The following is a 15,013-nucleotide window of genomic DNA, read 5'->3' on the forward strand; positions in this document are numbered from 1 at the left end:
TCTCACCAAGTTGGAAAGACAGCGGAGCTGCCAGGGCCGACTTGGACTGGTTGTGACTGTCTCATCTCTCTCACCCCATGAGTAAGATAGAGGAGCAGCCAGGACAATTCATACCTGGTTGTGATTGTCTCACCAAGTTGGAAAGACAGTGGAGCTGCCAGGGCCGACTTGGACTGGTTGTAACTGTCTCATCTCTCTTTTTCGGCAAAACACAAACAACTCTCAATGAATTTATGTATAAGTCCTCTATTGTTCTTAAAATGTCAAGATAAAGTACACTTTATAACAAATTACATACATCTCTGTAGAATGATGTCAATATAGGCCACTGTCATGGCACTCATCAATTCATATACATACAGCAATGACGAAGACGGAGATAAAAATAAATAAAATTTACAACTACAACTAACGTAGATAGATATTAGTTATGTCAATATTGGTGTTTGATGATGATGATTGTGCACATGAGAAGGATCAATTTGATCTTACGGCTTCATGCAATTACATGCAATTACATGCAATTACGTGCAATTACATGCAATTACATGCAATTTGGAGCAAACAAACTTGTCCTGCTGCGACTCTTATGGTTTTTGTGACATCTTATCACATGATTTTTGACATGGAGTCTTTCCAGTTTTGCATTGAATTTTAGTACTGTCTGCCCACTTAACAACAATTATTCGCTTATATTTATTCAGAATGGCTTTTGCTTTTTTGCATCTCAACGCTTCAATTATGTGGTTTGATGACTACTAGTACGGAGACCATCTTGACGAATATGACAAAAATACAATAATCTACTGAACTTTAACAGAATGTAACTTATCAATTAAAGTTCAGAAGAAATGGACGGACTCAACTGACTGATTAAATCAACTCAATATTCTGATATCAAAATAATTTGTAAACACATTGAATACATTTCCTATCTATTGTGGACAAAGGGCCTCATTCACTACACAAGTTATCTACTGGTACTATCAAGAAACAGACTACCCCTAGAGAACTAAACCTGCATCAAGAGACTACAAAAATAGCGAAACATACTGATCTACTTCTAAAAAGGGGATCCAGTCGTTTCTTCTCCTAGCCTTTTTGGGTGATGGTCAGTCATCCCTCTCGGCCTAATTCTCACGTGGACTGATATATGTTTTATAGTCATTATATGCTTTTAAATTGTTGTAGGCCCTGTTTACCACGTTTCAAATGATACGAGTAACAACTAGGTGACTGGGGGTAAAAAGACCGCAATCCCTACTTTAATGTGATTTATACATCTACAAGAAATATATTTTTTACAATATCACAGATTTACAATGTTCATCAATGACAACGTTTCCCTATAATCATGATAATTGCTGCTTAAAAACATGTAGATATAATTCTTCTCAATAGACATATTTTGCTTAAAATTTTCACAATACAATGATATAAATTTGAAAATAAAACGAGTCATACATACTGAAGAAATTGCAATAAGCATAATTGGGTTGAACGTAAATCATCAAGAATATACATAACACAGACTTAGACTTGATAAAAACCTCAATCATTAAGCTACGGTAGGCCTACTTGTGTCGTTAACTTTAATCCTCTTTGTACCTTGGTATTCATAATCACGATGGATTTATGTGACTTGTAGAATATTTCCTGAGATTCTTGACATCTTAAAACCACAATTATTATATCCTGGACAGATAGGTCATGGTTTTGAGTAAGATAATAAGTGCTTCAATCTCCACAGAGAGACATCCTTTAGTCCTTGACAAATATCTCTCTGCAGATCAGTGTATCAATCTCTACAGAGAGACATCCTTTAGTCCTTGACAAATATCTCTCTGCAGATCAGTGTTTCAATCTCTACAGAGAGACATCCTTTAGTCCTTGACAAATATCTCTCTGCAGATCAGTGTATCAATCTCTACAGAGAGACATCCTTTAGTCCTTGACAAATATCTCTCTGCATATCAGTGTTTCAATCTCTACAGAGAGACATCCTTTAGTCCTTGACAAATATCTCTCTGCAGATCAGTGTTTCAATCTCCACAGAGAGACATCCTTTAGTCCTTGACAAATATCTCTCTGCAGATTTCTCCATCTCCCTTCTTCTTGTCGAGCCACTGTTGGCATGGGAATGTCCACCGTTTGTTCGATGCCATGTTTATTATTTCCACCCGTTCGAGGAACCAGCCAGCGCCAAAACCAGAGTTATCATGTTCGATCTTGACTTTATTGAGTTCGCCTGGAAAACAACAAATGTTGTGATCATGAGAATATGCACTGAAGTTTAAAAGGGAGTTTATAGCTTACAATAGAAGTTTAGAACCCATAACTGGCAGATTACAAAATTTCTTTCAGCTTTTCAAAAATCATGAATCGAAGTAATCCATAAACTCTGCAAAAATAAAACGCCCATAGATATTTGTCGGTTTCGCAGCACTTACCCAGGTCAAGCGTCTCAATCTGAAACTTATCCGTCTGGCCCCTCTCAAAGAGATCCCTGAACTTCTGTTTGAGTGGACGCTTTCCCGAGTCGCCGTGTTCGCCGAAGACGCAGACGGTGACATTGGCATCGGTGCCAGCACCCTTGATGTCGCCCGTCACCACGACGATCTCATACTTGACTGCGGCAAGTTCTGAAAGACGAAGGAAGGCAGTTTTACAATTTTGCTAACATATATTGCATCTTTGCACTACTTGTAGCTTAAACAGAAAATGCATTTCCCGGCCATGAAATTAGTATAATCCCAAAATCAGTCAAAATGCCTAGACTACGAGCTAAAAACTGTTGCTTAGAGACAAGGGTAATCTGCTGCAGGAAGTGTCGTTGATTTTACACCTCACAATCACATCCAACCGTATGAATTTTCGTGATATTGAAAATACTGCTAGTGATACTTACGTCTCACCATGCTGACCTTGTTCTCCTCAACATCTTTCACCTCGAGTTTCTTGGCGTATTTATGATCAATGTCTTCACAGATTGTAATCCATTGTTGGCATTTGAATGTGTACCTGCAGTGAATAATTGAATAGTCTATTTCCAAATTACGATTGACATTTAAAAAAATCGATTCTGACAAACATGACCATTTTGCAAAAAATAATTTGTAAGTTAGCTTTCAAACATACAATTGAGATTTGGCCGATGTCAGTGGAATGTTAGGTAGCCAAACGTTGGGAAAATTATTTAAAAAATGTTTTCTTCAGAATTGGTTAAAAAAAATTTTTTAAAATTTTTTGGTGATAATTTTTTAATTTTTTTCTCAAAACTTCAAATATCTCAAATTTTCATGAAAAACAAAACAAACTTTTTTTCAAATTTTCTTTTTTCGCAATTTTTGAGAAAAGATTTTCAACAGAATGTTTTTTTATCCAACATTAATACGTCGCAGCGATCTGCAACATGCACTTACTTATTTCCGAGATTCGTATCAATGACGGTCACATCATGACAGTGCCACATGACATCTCTACCCTCGGCATCGTCAGGAATCGGCCGATCTTCCCGCTCAACTGCACCCAGAATGCACTTCTTTATCTTTCCGAGATTCTTGCACGGCAGTTTGAACGAATCAGTCTGGCCTCTGAATTGAAAGTGACAGATTGCTCATAAACATTGTGTAGGTACAAAATTGTAGATCATCCATGTTTATCTCATGCACTGGGAACTGAACTAAGACAAAACCAACAAACTCATAAAGTCGTGCTTGGTATGGTCAGGCCAACAGCATTTTGTTTTCCATCTGTGATTCTCCTTTGTCCAATTCAGCCAGCCATCATTGGCAACAAACAGGTTAACTGGCCAATTGATTCCATCAGCAGCAGATAGCTTGATGGAATACTTTTCAAAATTCGCTGGCCGAGCCATACATACCGTCGAAGTATCTTATTTTTGGCACTGTTTTCCATGACGAATTCCTCAGAGTTTCTCAACTCTCCCTGCAAGATGAGCCAAGCATTGTGGATCATGCCTGCCTGCTGTTTATCAGAGGTGTTGATCACAATATCATATGCTGAAAGTGAAAGTGAAATTCAGTCATTGCCTAACTCTTTTAAACGAGTCCGGCCGACACGTTTATAAAATGGTGCCACCTAATGTACCTGTATTGGCCAACACTTACGAAAATCTTTTTTTCAAAACTGTCCTGACACATCATGCAATGCACAAAGATGACTCACAAATCGTTTAGAATGTAACTTATCTCCACTGTGAAAAACATGACTTTGTGAAAAGTAAGAACAAAAAACGTCTTGGCAAAAGAAGTCTGCACTTATAGGCCAAAGTCTGGTACGTATAAATCAAAAGCCAGTGGCTGAAGAAGGATGGGAGAGAGACTCATGACATGACAGGTTCAGATCAGAAAGCTGGACTCAGCCAGTTGAACATGCAGACAATAGGACAAGTAATAGGGTTCCACTCGGTAACTCGTGTATGACATAATGATGGATCAATGGCGTTGATATCAACTGAGGCCCGGTAAGGGCATGGTATTGTTCATATGAAGTTTGCTTTAATCTCTAGCAATGCTTACTTGATTTAGAGCTAGCAGTTGGCTTCTTTGCATTGGCACACGTCAGTTCCCGGCACGTCTGGCGATCGTCCTCAGACCGCGACAGCCACTTGTTACAAGGGAACATAAACTTCTTGTCCCTCTTGCCGAGGTCTTCCACTTCTATGTAGTTGAGATGCCACGCTGCTCCGATTCCTGAAAGATGACGATGACTTAAAAGACCAAATCGATTGAATTCACATTGATGTTTCCGCTAATATGCCAGCAAAAAGCCTGTCAGTAGGTCTTGTTGTTTGGGACTGGGTGTTGAACAAAATATCAAGGGAAATTTTCATGCCAACAAACACTTCTGAAATGAAAAATATTTCGTCAGATTACAAAATTTCATAAATTTTTCCAATAAAACCCAAAAAATAACAACGTGCTTACGTCATCATAGTCAGGCCTAGATAATCTTTTCAAAGGTGGGTCATTTTCACCCCACTTTACCGTAAGTGTAACTTACCTTTGTTATCATGCCATACCCTCAGCTTACTGAGCTCCCCCAGCGACAGGAGACCCTTATACGTGAACACATCAAGTTGGTTGTTTTCAAACGGAGATTTGAACGTCTCGGACTTGGCGAGGTGAATTTCGCCTGAGTCGCCATTCTCGCCGAAGATGACGACGAAAACATTGGCATCTGTGCCAGCCCCACGGACATCGCTAGTCTTCACGTTGATCTTGTAATCAGTTCCTGAAAACGATGTGTCCAAATATGAAATACTGTAGAACCTCTCTATTAAGGACACCCTTTGAACTAACAAATGCTGTCCTCAATAGAGAGGTGTCCTGATTACAGAGGTCAAATGGAACGAAAATAACCAACACGGGAACAAAGCAAGTGTCCGTTTTAGAGAGGCTGTCCTCTTTACAGAGGTGTTTGCTGAGGAAAGTTCTGTTGTATCTTTACACCCAGGAACCATGATATTACAGAAATTACTGAAACCATGATATTTGGATCATGACACGAATTCAAATACTAAGATGACACCACCCTTCAATGCCCAAGACCTCAAACAATTAGAGGCTACTCACTCTTGACTTGCTCCACTCCTCGTATGGTGGCAGGGATATCGCGCACCATCAAATTGTCCTCCTTAGTCTTACTGAACCACTTGTTACAGTTGAACACGGTCAGGTCACCAGTATTCATGTTACGCAGTGTGGCCTTCTCCAGGTACCAGTCCACGCGACTCCCCTTCCCATTGTGACCAATCCTGATCTTCTTCAGTGGCGCAATGTCGTCAATTTCAATCTGAAATTGTGACATAAATTCAATAATTTATTGAAGTTTTCCTGGATGATTCATAGAGTATGGACATCATAATCACCCTGTGGAATCAGCAGCAATCTCTCAAAGGATCTCTCACCTCCACAAGTCAAAGCTCACCACCTCCCTGAGCAAATCCAGCCACAGACTGAAGACCCCCCTCACAAGGCCCTTATGGACCCTACATCCAACTGACGGCTTCCTCACTGAAGAGGCTATGCAATGATACCCAAGGGGACATGTTCAGGTTTTCACCCAACGTCACACAACAGCAATTTGAATCACCCGTTTGCACTGCGCTTAAGATTACCTTGATCAGATCTGTTTTGCCTCGCTCAAATCTGTGCTCACTCTTGTCAAGGTTGAGCTCTCCACTTGTGCCATTCATACCGAACACCGTGATGGCGAGCTGTGCGTCGGTGCCCGCACCATGCATGTCACCTGTTACCACAGTCAACTCATACGGTATCTCTGCAACGGAAGAGTCATACGGTATACGACAGAACAAGATCAGGCCTTTCAATTACATGGAGACCTCTACACCCTGTATTTTTTTAGCCTATTTTGGGGACATGTATTTTTTGCTTTTTAGTCATTTGGGGACATTTCGTCATGCCAATTTGCCTGAACATCGACGTCCTTATTGACTGACATTGTCACATGCACCTGAAAACTCATAATTTTAGGATGAAAAGTATCAAATTAGGCCATTTAGGATGAGATTTGGTCATTTAAGGTGTCAAAAAACGCTTCAGGGGGTCAAATTACCCCTTTAAAAAAAAAAAAAAAAAAAAAAAAAATTCTATTTTGGGGACATTTTTTCAGGGCCTAATTTGGGGACATGCCAAATTTCCTACACCGTATAGCGGTGTGAAAATGATGTAATCGAAAGGCCTGAAGATGCATGTTGTTTTAGGGTAAAACAACTGTCATCATGTACAGATCCTTCCAACTAAGACTGTAGCTTGAATATTCAGCACACAAGGCTGCACACTAGTTCAGCCCTGGGTGGAAGCGCAATTGAATCTTCCACCCTGCAAACTTCACATGAGAGTTACCTAAGCAACAGACAATACCAGACTTCATTATTTAGGGATTATTTAGGGAATTCAAAATGGGTGTGGATTTACTCAAGTGGACAGGTGCCATGTGAAAAAGGCTGGAATGCACATGGGGTGTAAAGTCATATAAAGTGACCCTTCCAAGGTCACATAGTGCTTGCTGACTTAAGATAAAACTGTCAGACTCGGAATCACAACTTCATATGTAGAAACAACATCCAGGATTGAAAAGGCAACATTTGAAAAAGGTATACAGTCAACAATATAGTCACAATAACGAATAATTATGATAAATATACCAACTAGAAACAATTTTGTTTATCATCATCCGTTCACAATATCACCCAAGTGTTCAAGTAAATCTTTCGTGACAGCTGGAGACACAAAAAGCACATTTTAACAACCAAACATTTAGCACATTGAATCTGACTTTTTAACACTGATGGTACGACTGTCCCATAATGGCTAACTTTATATACAAATTGGAATAAAAGACACATTAAACCAACCCGGTGATTTTCTTCCTTCTATGAAGATATGGCAAAAAATAATGAAAAAAAGATGATGATTTCAATGTAGGATACATGTACATGCAACATACTGCAATACACTGGAAGATATCTCAAGTGACATCATTGAATCCTTGCTAAGGCTTCTGCCTCTTGCCTTTTCAATTTCACTTTGCATAGCATCGCAATTGAATACGACAATGCATGTAGTGTAACTCATTTCCACAAGACGTGTGCAAATGATCGCCAGGGGTATAGGTTTTGGACTGAATCTCATCACGTGAAGAGTTTTGAATTGAATACTGTAGTGCTGTAAACAAATACGGAAATAATGGGAAATGAGACATACTTGGTTTATAAGTGGTCATGGTACTTTCTCCATCCTCCACAGCAAACAACCTCGTTGTCTTGCCATCACCCTTATCCTTAGCCAGCCACGCGTGGCAGTTGAAGAAATAGTGTTTCCCCTTCGTGGGCATGTCGATTTCCACTTCCTTCACGAACCAGCCACTGCCTGGTGTGACACCATCGTGGCCGATCTGCAGAATAATTTGACAAGTTTTAAGTGATTCTGCATAACGAAGGTTGCTTCATAACCACGGCCAACCACCTTCTACTTCAGTATTCCTCTGCACTCGGAGGTGTTAGCCTCCAGGGAGTATTCCTCCTCCAAGGAGGGATGAGCGTTTGTACATACAACTTCAGCTCCAATCACTTCGTGCATCTCTGACCTCTCCAAGTCATAGTCAACCTGCCTCCAGATCCTTTTTGTCATAGGTTTTGAGTCTGGATAAGCGAGGAGAGGTGGTTGACCATGACTAGGAGTGGTGCAGCTGGTGGTAGATGTGAGGAGATGTCATAGCAGATTCTACAGGGTGAGTTCGGTGTTCACTCGGTTTCTTGGCCTGAGTGACTAGTGTTCATTGCAGGCTTCTCATGTTTCCCACATGACGAGGCATTTCATTTGCCTTGGCAGCCAAAGACCCCAGGTACAAGGAACCTCAGTTTAATGTCTTATTCCACGGGCAGAGCAATTTAAGTTTGAAATCATGCCATGAAACGGAAGTCTTATACAGATCACACATACCTCAATTTTCTTCACTAAGTCAACGTCCACCGCCTCCAGAGAGAAAGTATTAACAGACGAAGGCTCGAAACGTCTCTTCTGCGAAACAAGCTCCAAGAATAACCTGCCGGTGTGTTTTTTCTTCGGGCCAATTATCCGGACCCACACACTGCTGTCGGTGCCGCAATCCTGTCCCTCACCGGTTTGAACCTTGACAGTGTAAGGCACAGCTGAAAGTAGAACAATTTCGGATGTAGTGAGAGTCTGTATTGCCTGTTGCTATGCTATGCTAATGAATCATCAGCACTTCACGGATGCATCACACACTGGGAAGCTTCCAGAAGAGGTGATTCGGAGCGTGCATCATACCACCCAGTATCAAATCAAACTCATGACATGATGGTAACCTTGGCCTAGTAGTTTCAAACAGATTTTGTCACTATTGCTGCCGTTTTTAATGTCAATTCAGTCCCACTAAACGTGATCAACTTACTTGGTCCCTCAGGCATTTCTTCGATGCTTGAGAATTTCTTAGAGAGTTTTGGGCTCTTGCTGAATGGCTCACCGCTCCTGAATGAATCCAGACTCGTGATGGAGCCAATCTTGGTGGAATGTAACGTGCTTGTGCTGGACATGTCGCCCTCATAGCCCTGCAAGTCAGAGAGGTACGATAAGGCCGGCAGAAGTGTTCATGTAGGGATTATTGATGGGTCCACGGATGGAGCTATGACGATTATCACAAACCACTTTTTACTAACAGATCCATAGATCCACTGATGGCCCATGGATGTTTCATTGATGGGAGTTCCATCATCGGCCCAAAGACCGTGCGTCCCACAAAAATAAACATGTGCAACAAAGTACAAACCCATTGATACACCCATGGGTTCCATCCATGGATCTGTGATGGAGATTCTCAATCATCTATCCATGGATGGAACGTCAGTGATAAATCCTCATCAAAGATCTATCCATGGACACTTTTACCTGTGTATCATCACTTCACATTAACCAACCGCCCAGCCCAGGGGAGTTGCTAATATACCTATTTACGCTGATCCTTTTGCTGATAATTACCTTGACGTAAATCGCCCTATCGATCTTTCCATCGTCCTTATTCTTAGCCAGCCACCTCTCGCAGTGAAAGACATACTTCTCATTATCCTTTGTGTCACGGACTTCAATCCGATCCAAAAACCAAGACGGATTCAACATCGAGTTGTCATGACGAATCTTGGCCTTGTATAACTTGCCGAGGTCGACGGCTTCAAATTTGAATTTATCCAGTTGGTTTCGCTCGAATTTATCCATATGCGTATCGGATTTCACTAGTTTTCTTTCCCCACTGTCACCCTTATCACCGTGGAGCGTCAAGAAGACATTAGCATCAGTGCCGCCACCTTTGACGTCACCAGTGTACACATCTATCTCATAATTCTTGGCTAGAAATGGTTAAAGAAAAAAGAGATTTTCATAAGGTTCATTGGTTATAGTCAGAGTCAATAGTCAGTTGGCCTATAGAAGTATGACCGATATCCACCTGTGGGGGCCCTGAATGGACAGGTAGCAGACCTGCCCCATCCAATGGACATACAGAGCGGTGGTTTTGAGCTCCTGTGGCCTGGGATTTGAACTCAAGACCTGCTGCTTGCCATGTTGACACGACACAATTAGGCCATTGCAGCTCTCCCTTTGAAACTGAATCATCCTCGTGTTCGAAGGACGCAAGGTTACGACAGGCCTCCCATTTCAGTCCTCAAAGACAGGGATGGTGTTTTGAAACAAAAATTCCCCCACTCACCAACAAGTGTATTCTTCCTATTTATCTCTTTCTTCCTGACAGTGCCATCCTTCTTCATCGTCTCCTCGACGATTGAGCCTGCAACCAGCTCCCTAGCGATGGCACCATCCTCCTCGCTACGCGCCAGCCAGCGCCCGCATGGAAACGTGTATGTTGTAGCGCCCTGGAAACAAAAAATCAACCTGATAGAATTTACGCAGTAACAGGAATCCTGAGACAAAGCTTTTTGAGAGATATTAAAGGTGTAAAACTCTCCTTCATAAAATTTGAAAATTGAACGTAAATTTGAAATTTTTAAGTTTGTAAATTGTCACACTGGATATGAATTTGAACAATGCTGTTGTGTGTACTCATGTACAAACACCATACCAAGTTTCAGCAAATTGGCATGCATAATCACTTGAAGAGATAAAACAAAGATGATGGATAACTTTCACCATTAGGCCATACCAATTTCATTTTAGTTCAACACATTTTAGGACACACTAGGAGGAGCATGCATATCAACTTAAGAAGAAAAATTTATTTGAAATTGCAAGATAACATCTTTGATAATGAGCATACCATTTCACACGGGATAACGGTAAGGTCAAAGGTTAAAGTTGTTTGTGTCACTGATGTTACATACATTCAACATACATACAAGTAATCTTGCAAAACCACGAAAGAAATGATCAAATCACATGCAAATTTGGTGAGGAAGGGTACAAAATAAAACTAGGTTATGATGAAATCTGAGGGAAAACACGCAACAAGGCATACCTGACTGGATTCCTAAACAAACCAAATGAAATAAACAATGTTTAAATAATGTTAGATTCTATACAACACATGGCTAAAGTGATGCTGTGATGGTAGTGTTCTGTATCTTACAGATGGCAAACCTTCTGTATCTTACAGATGGCAAACCTTCTGTATCTTACAGATGACAAACCTGTACCTTACAGATGACAAACCGCCTGTATCTTACAGATGGCAAACCTGTATCTTACAGATGACAAATCTCCTGTATCTTACAGATGGCAAACCTTCTGTATCTTACAGATGACAAACACGTAAAACTGCGGTTTTCACAGACAGTGGATGAATCCTGATGTTATCATTAGATGTGCAGTGCAGACTTCGTTGACACAGTGAGCTGCATACTATTTCAGGGCCCATGCAAACTTCGTAAAGACAACATAAGCAAATATTTTAGCAAACTACATAAATATACCGCTAGCTGGGCAAGAATACTCACCGATCCTTTTGTTTTGAGTTTCTTGACATCTACGCGGTCCAGATGCCACCCGGATGCAAACCCACTGTCGTCATGGCCTATACGAATCTTTTCAATTGGCTCACCAATATCTTCCAACTGTAACAGACACCAACAGTTAATTCAGAACAAATTCCTTTGCCCTCTTATTATTGAAAATATTTTGAGGGATATTTTTTTTGTTTTTTTAAAAATTTGCTTCGAAATTTGATTTTGCATTTATTTTTGATTTTTCGAGAAAAAAAATTTGACTATAAAAAAATTTTGTTTTGGAAATAGAACTTTTTTTCGAATATTAAAAAAAAATTTCTTTAATGAAAATCAAAAAAATTGTTTCAATTTTTTTGATTTTCATTAAAGAAAATTTTTCTAATTTTTGGACATGTGACATATGGCACCCTCCACTGTTAAACCAATGTAACTGGAAGGCTTCCTCTCTACTCCATCTCCGAAAAACTTGGTAGAATAGCAAGAAAGATCACCTCAAGAACAAACTTATCGACTTGGCCCTTCTTGAATGACTTCTTCCTCTCCTGCTTGCTGACACATAGCGTCTTCTGCTGCGTGACTAACTCCTTCCCGTAGACAACGATGTAGACGTCAGCATCGGTGGATGCTCCCGAGATGTTGCTGGTGTATGTGACGATCTCGTATGGTACACCTGGAAGAAGCAAGGAGAACATCGGGCCGGGCCAAAACAGTACCAGTTACGTATTCTTAGGGACAAGCGCCATTGCCATACTTAGATTTCTACAGATTTTGATTCTGGAGAACCCTTTGAAGCCCGATCTCGACTTAAGTCCCAAAACTCATTCAAAACACCTAAAATGCTTTTGTACAGCTTTGTGAGACTGAGGTGTTCATGGCAACTTTGGTTATGCCATTTGGGGTGTTCTTTCTGTGGAAACTTGTGCTCAAAAGTATGGAGCAACATCCTGAAATCATGGTCGTAGATTGTGATACGTACAGGGAATGTACTCTTCGGTGGCCATCTCTTGTGGCAACAACTCTCGCTCCAACAACCCGTCGTCCTCGCCCTTGCCCATCCAACGCCCGCACGGGAAGAGCCAGCGACGGCCCAACGACGGGCAGTCAATCTCGACCTTGTCAAGATACCAGGCGGCCCCTCCACCTGCACCATCATGGCCAACGCTGAAAGAAACGAGGAAAGTTTACAATATGGAAAATGTCATGTTTTCTTAACTGCCTGACTATTGCAAAAGTCGGCCAAAAAAAACAAAAACGCAAGCAGTAATCAAAATTATAGTATAAAGCTTGCAAGAAATAAACAGAATATAATGGATTAGTTTTGGCAGAATTACAACCATGAGTTTATAGCAAACAAAATGATGGTTTATCTGATGTGAAAAATTGCTTCCACAATCTGCCAGTTTTCAGCTTGGATGGGGTACTGGAATCGTCAAAGCCTTTTTCAAGGTGACATGGAATTTTGATGATGAAAACATTAAAAGCGACATGACTCTATTGCATTTCCTGACTTCCTTCACCAAAACCTCATGAAAGGTATCGCCAGACCAAAGGCCATTCTAATACAAGCTTGCCCAACCACAAATGAAAACAGTGTACTCCCCACTCAAGGCAGAAGGCCAAGCCTGGTGTCAAAATTGGGAACTACAATGGCCAGGAAAGACTGTTGAGCACCTGACATATACCATTATCTATGGTCACCCAGGTGCTGTGTAATATAACACTCGCATAGCAACCAGAGTCATGTAAAAACATGCAGAAATTAAGCAGACATTCATTATCTAAACGTTTGATATAAAATTGAATTTAATCTATATTGATGACATCTAATACAACACCTTGTTGTCCCACTGCTGTCAAGAAAGAAGAAGACATGTAATATTGTGACCTGTTCTGGCAAAAGTAGGTATTTGTTGCATATGGAGAAAAGGCAGAATGAAAAAAATTCACAATTTTTTTTCGTGTGAGGAAAATGATTGCATGTATGCATACTTGATCGTGTGTTGATGTAAATCATATAAAAATCGAAGATCACTGCGAGCTATGCAATCGACACCAAGCCTAGTGCTTATCTGTTTTGCTGGCAGGCAATCAATCTCGTATTGCTTATCACAGTGATATTGTCCTAAGTCGCAGCGACAGAAATCACTCGTTTGCGGGCGCTTCAGAGAAACGACAGAACTATAAGCCTCGAGCAGAACCAGACAAAATCTAAGCTAACCTTCTCATGTAAGGATCAACAAGCAGACTCTTTGCTACACCGGTCAACCAGGAAACGCAAGCAAGGTGAAATAACGCATCGAAGTCTAAAAAATGGGCATTTACCTTTTTGCCGAAAGCAAACAAAAACTGGGATTGGTGAAAGGATGGGGTTAACACAAAATAGAAAACTTAAAACAAGAGTGACTTGAAATACGCAGGGCCAGCACTAGTATAGTTCACATTGTTCCTATTCAAATTATGTAGAGATTGATCATTCTCATCCGCAAGTGTGCACGAACATTCTATCCAAGGACGGCACCCTGTACAGGAACACTGTAAACTAAATTAGTGCCGGCCGACATTTCTCAGGACACTTTCTAAAACAATCAAACATGATAACATGCAAAGTGAAATAAAACAAAGTGAGGGCAAATAATTAACTGTTATTATCGCAATTATTATCCAAAATATCAACATTATCAATTATCGAAATCAGTGATATCAATTTCAGGGACATAACGTATACAAATCAGTCGCGCTTTTTTTCTTCGATGTCACCACGATCGAAAATTCACCTCGGTACAAGATCTTAGGGATATTGGTGTGTTGTGCGTGGAATGTTATGTACATTAAAGGACTTTGAGTACATCTCTAAGTGACTGAATGGCGAGCCCAGTCGCCTGAAGATGGAAGTGGAAGAACGCTACCTCCTTTTGGAGTTGTGCATTTTACATGCGAGACGACATTAGAACTGGTTTTGCGGCTCACAACGGCTGAAATCTCACCTCTCATCATTGTATACAATATACAAAAATTACAGGCATTTCATGTCAAAATGTAAATTCAGAAAAATACGAAAAATTTTGAAAAAAAATTCATGATAAAAGAGAGGAAAAACAGCACCATGATTTTAAAAGAAAAATGCAAAGGTTTCAGAAAGTAAAGGAAGCTTTCAATATCCTGTAATTTAGGGCTAAGAATAGTTCCAAGAACTAAAAGAAAGCCGAAAATTCTTGACTTGAGGTAAACTAGGGCAAAACTAACCCTTCAGTGTAAATAGGGAAAACTTTCCCCCAGGCTTTGCCCCATTCTACCTTAGAAAGCAGCCTGGACACAGATGCAATGTACAATGCAAAATGCTATCAGCAGTAACATGCAGATGTATGATGGAATACAATGTACGGCGTTGCGAAAACACGGAACGGAACGGAACGGAATAATGTTACGGAATATGGTCTGCAGACGCCCCGTAATGATCATGCCAGTTGTTGTTGTTGTCGTTACAGTAAACCCCGG

The 15,013-nt window shown here is 40.5% G+C and overlaps 1 protein-coding gene across 6 annotated transcripts in view; it reads right to left on the minus strand.

Moving 5' to 3' along the window:
* Positions 1-230: 230 nt before the first annotated feature.
* Positions 231-15,013, minus strand: part of LOC135491948 (lipoxygenase homology domain-containing protein 1-like) — a 35,800-nt gene continuing 21,017 nt past the window's right edge. For 4 of the 6 annotated variants that reach the window (XM_064777919.1, XM_064777917.1, XM_064777918.1 and 1 more), the window contains 18 exons: positions 12,495-12,679; positions 12,010-12,188; positions 11,510-11,626; positions 11,032-11,043; positions 10,270-10,432; positions 9,546-9,910; positions 8,962-9,118; positions 8,490-8,698; positions 7,752-7,941; positions 6,143-6,303; positions 5,598-5,817; positions 5,026-5,256; positions 4,542-4,715; positions 3,884-4,022; positions 3,423-3,593; positions 2,909-3,021; positions 2,451-2,642; positions 231-2,248 (listed from right to left, as the gene is read on the minus strand). In XM_064777919.1, the coding sequence (XP_064633989.1) occupies positions 2,067-2,248; positions 2,451-2,642; positions 2,909-3,021; positions 3,423-3,593; positions 3,884-4,022; positions 4,542-4,715; positions 5,026-5,256; positions 5,598-5,817; positions 6,143-6,303; positions 7,752-7,941; positions 8,490-8,698; positions 8,962-9,118; positions 9,546-9,910; positions 10,270-10,432; positions 11,032-11,043; positions 11,510-11,626; positions 12,010-12,188; positions 12,495-12,679 (3,160 nt within the window). In that variant the 3' untranslated portion in view covers positions 231-2,066. The remainder of the gene's footprint in view (positions 2,249-2,450; positions 2,643-2,908; positions 3,022-3,422; positions 3,594-3,883; positions 4,023-4,541; positions 4,716-5,025; positions 5,257-5,597; positions 5,818-6,142; positions 6,304-7,751; positions 7,942-8,489; positions 8,699-8,961; positions 9,119-9,545; positions 9,911-10,269; positions 10,433-11,031; positions 11,044-11,509; positions 11,627-12,009; positions 12,189-12,494; positions 12,680-15,013) is intronic. The other 2 variants (XM_064777921.1, XM_064777916.1) reach the window with 1 other exon arrangement.

This window comes from Lineus longissimus, chromosome 8 (assembly GCF_910592395.1).
Source record: "Lineus longissimus chromosome 8, tnLinLong1.2, whole genome shotgun sequence".
NCBI classification, from domain to species: Eukaryota; Metazoa; Nemertea; class Pilidiophora; order Heteronemertea; family Lineidae; genus Lineus; species Lineus longissimus.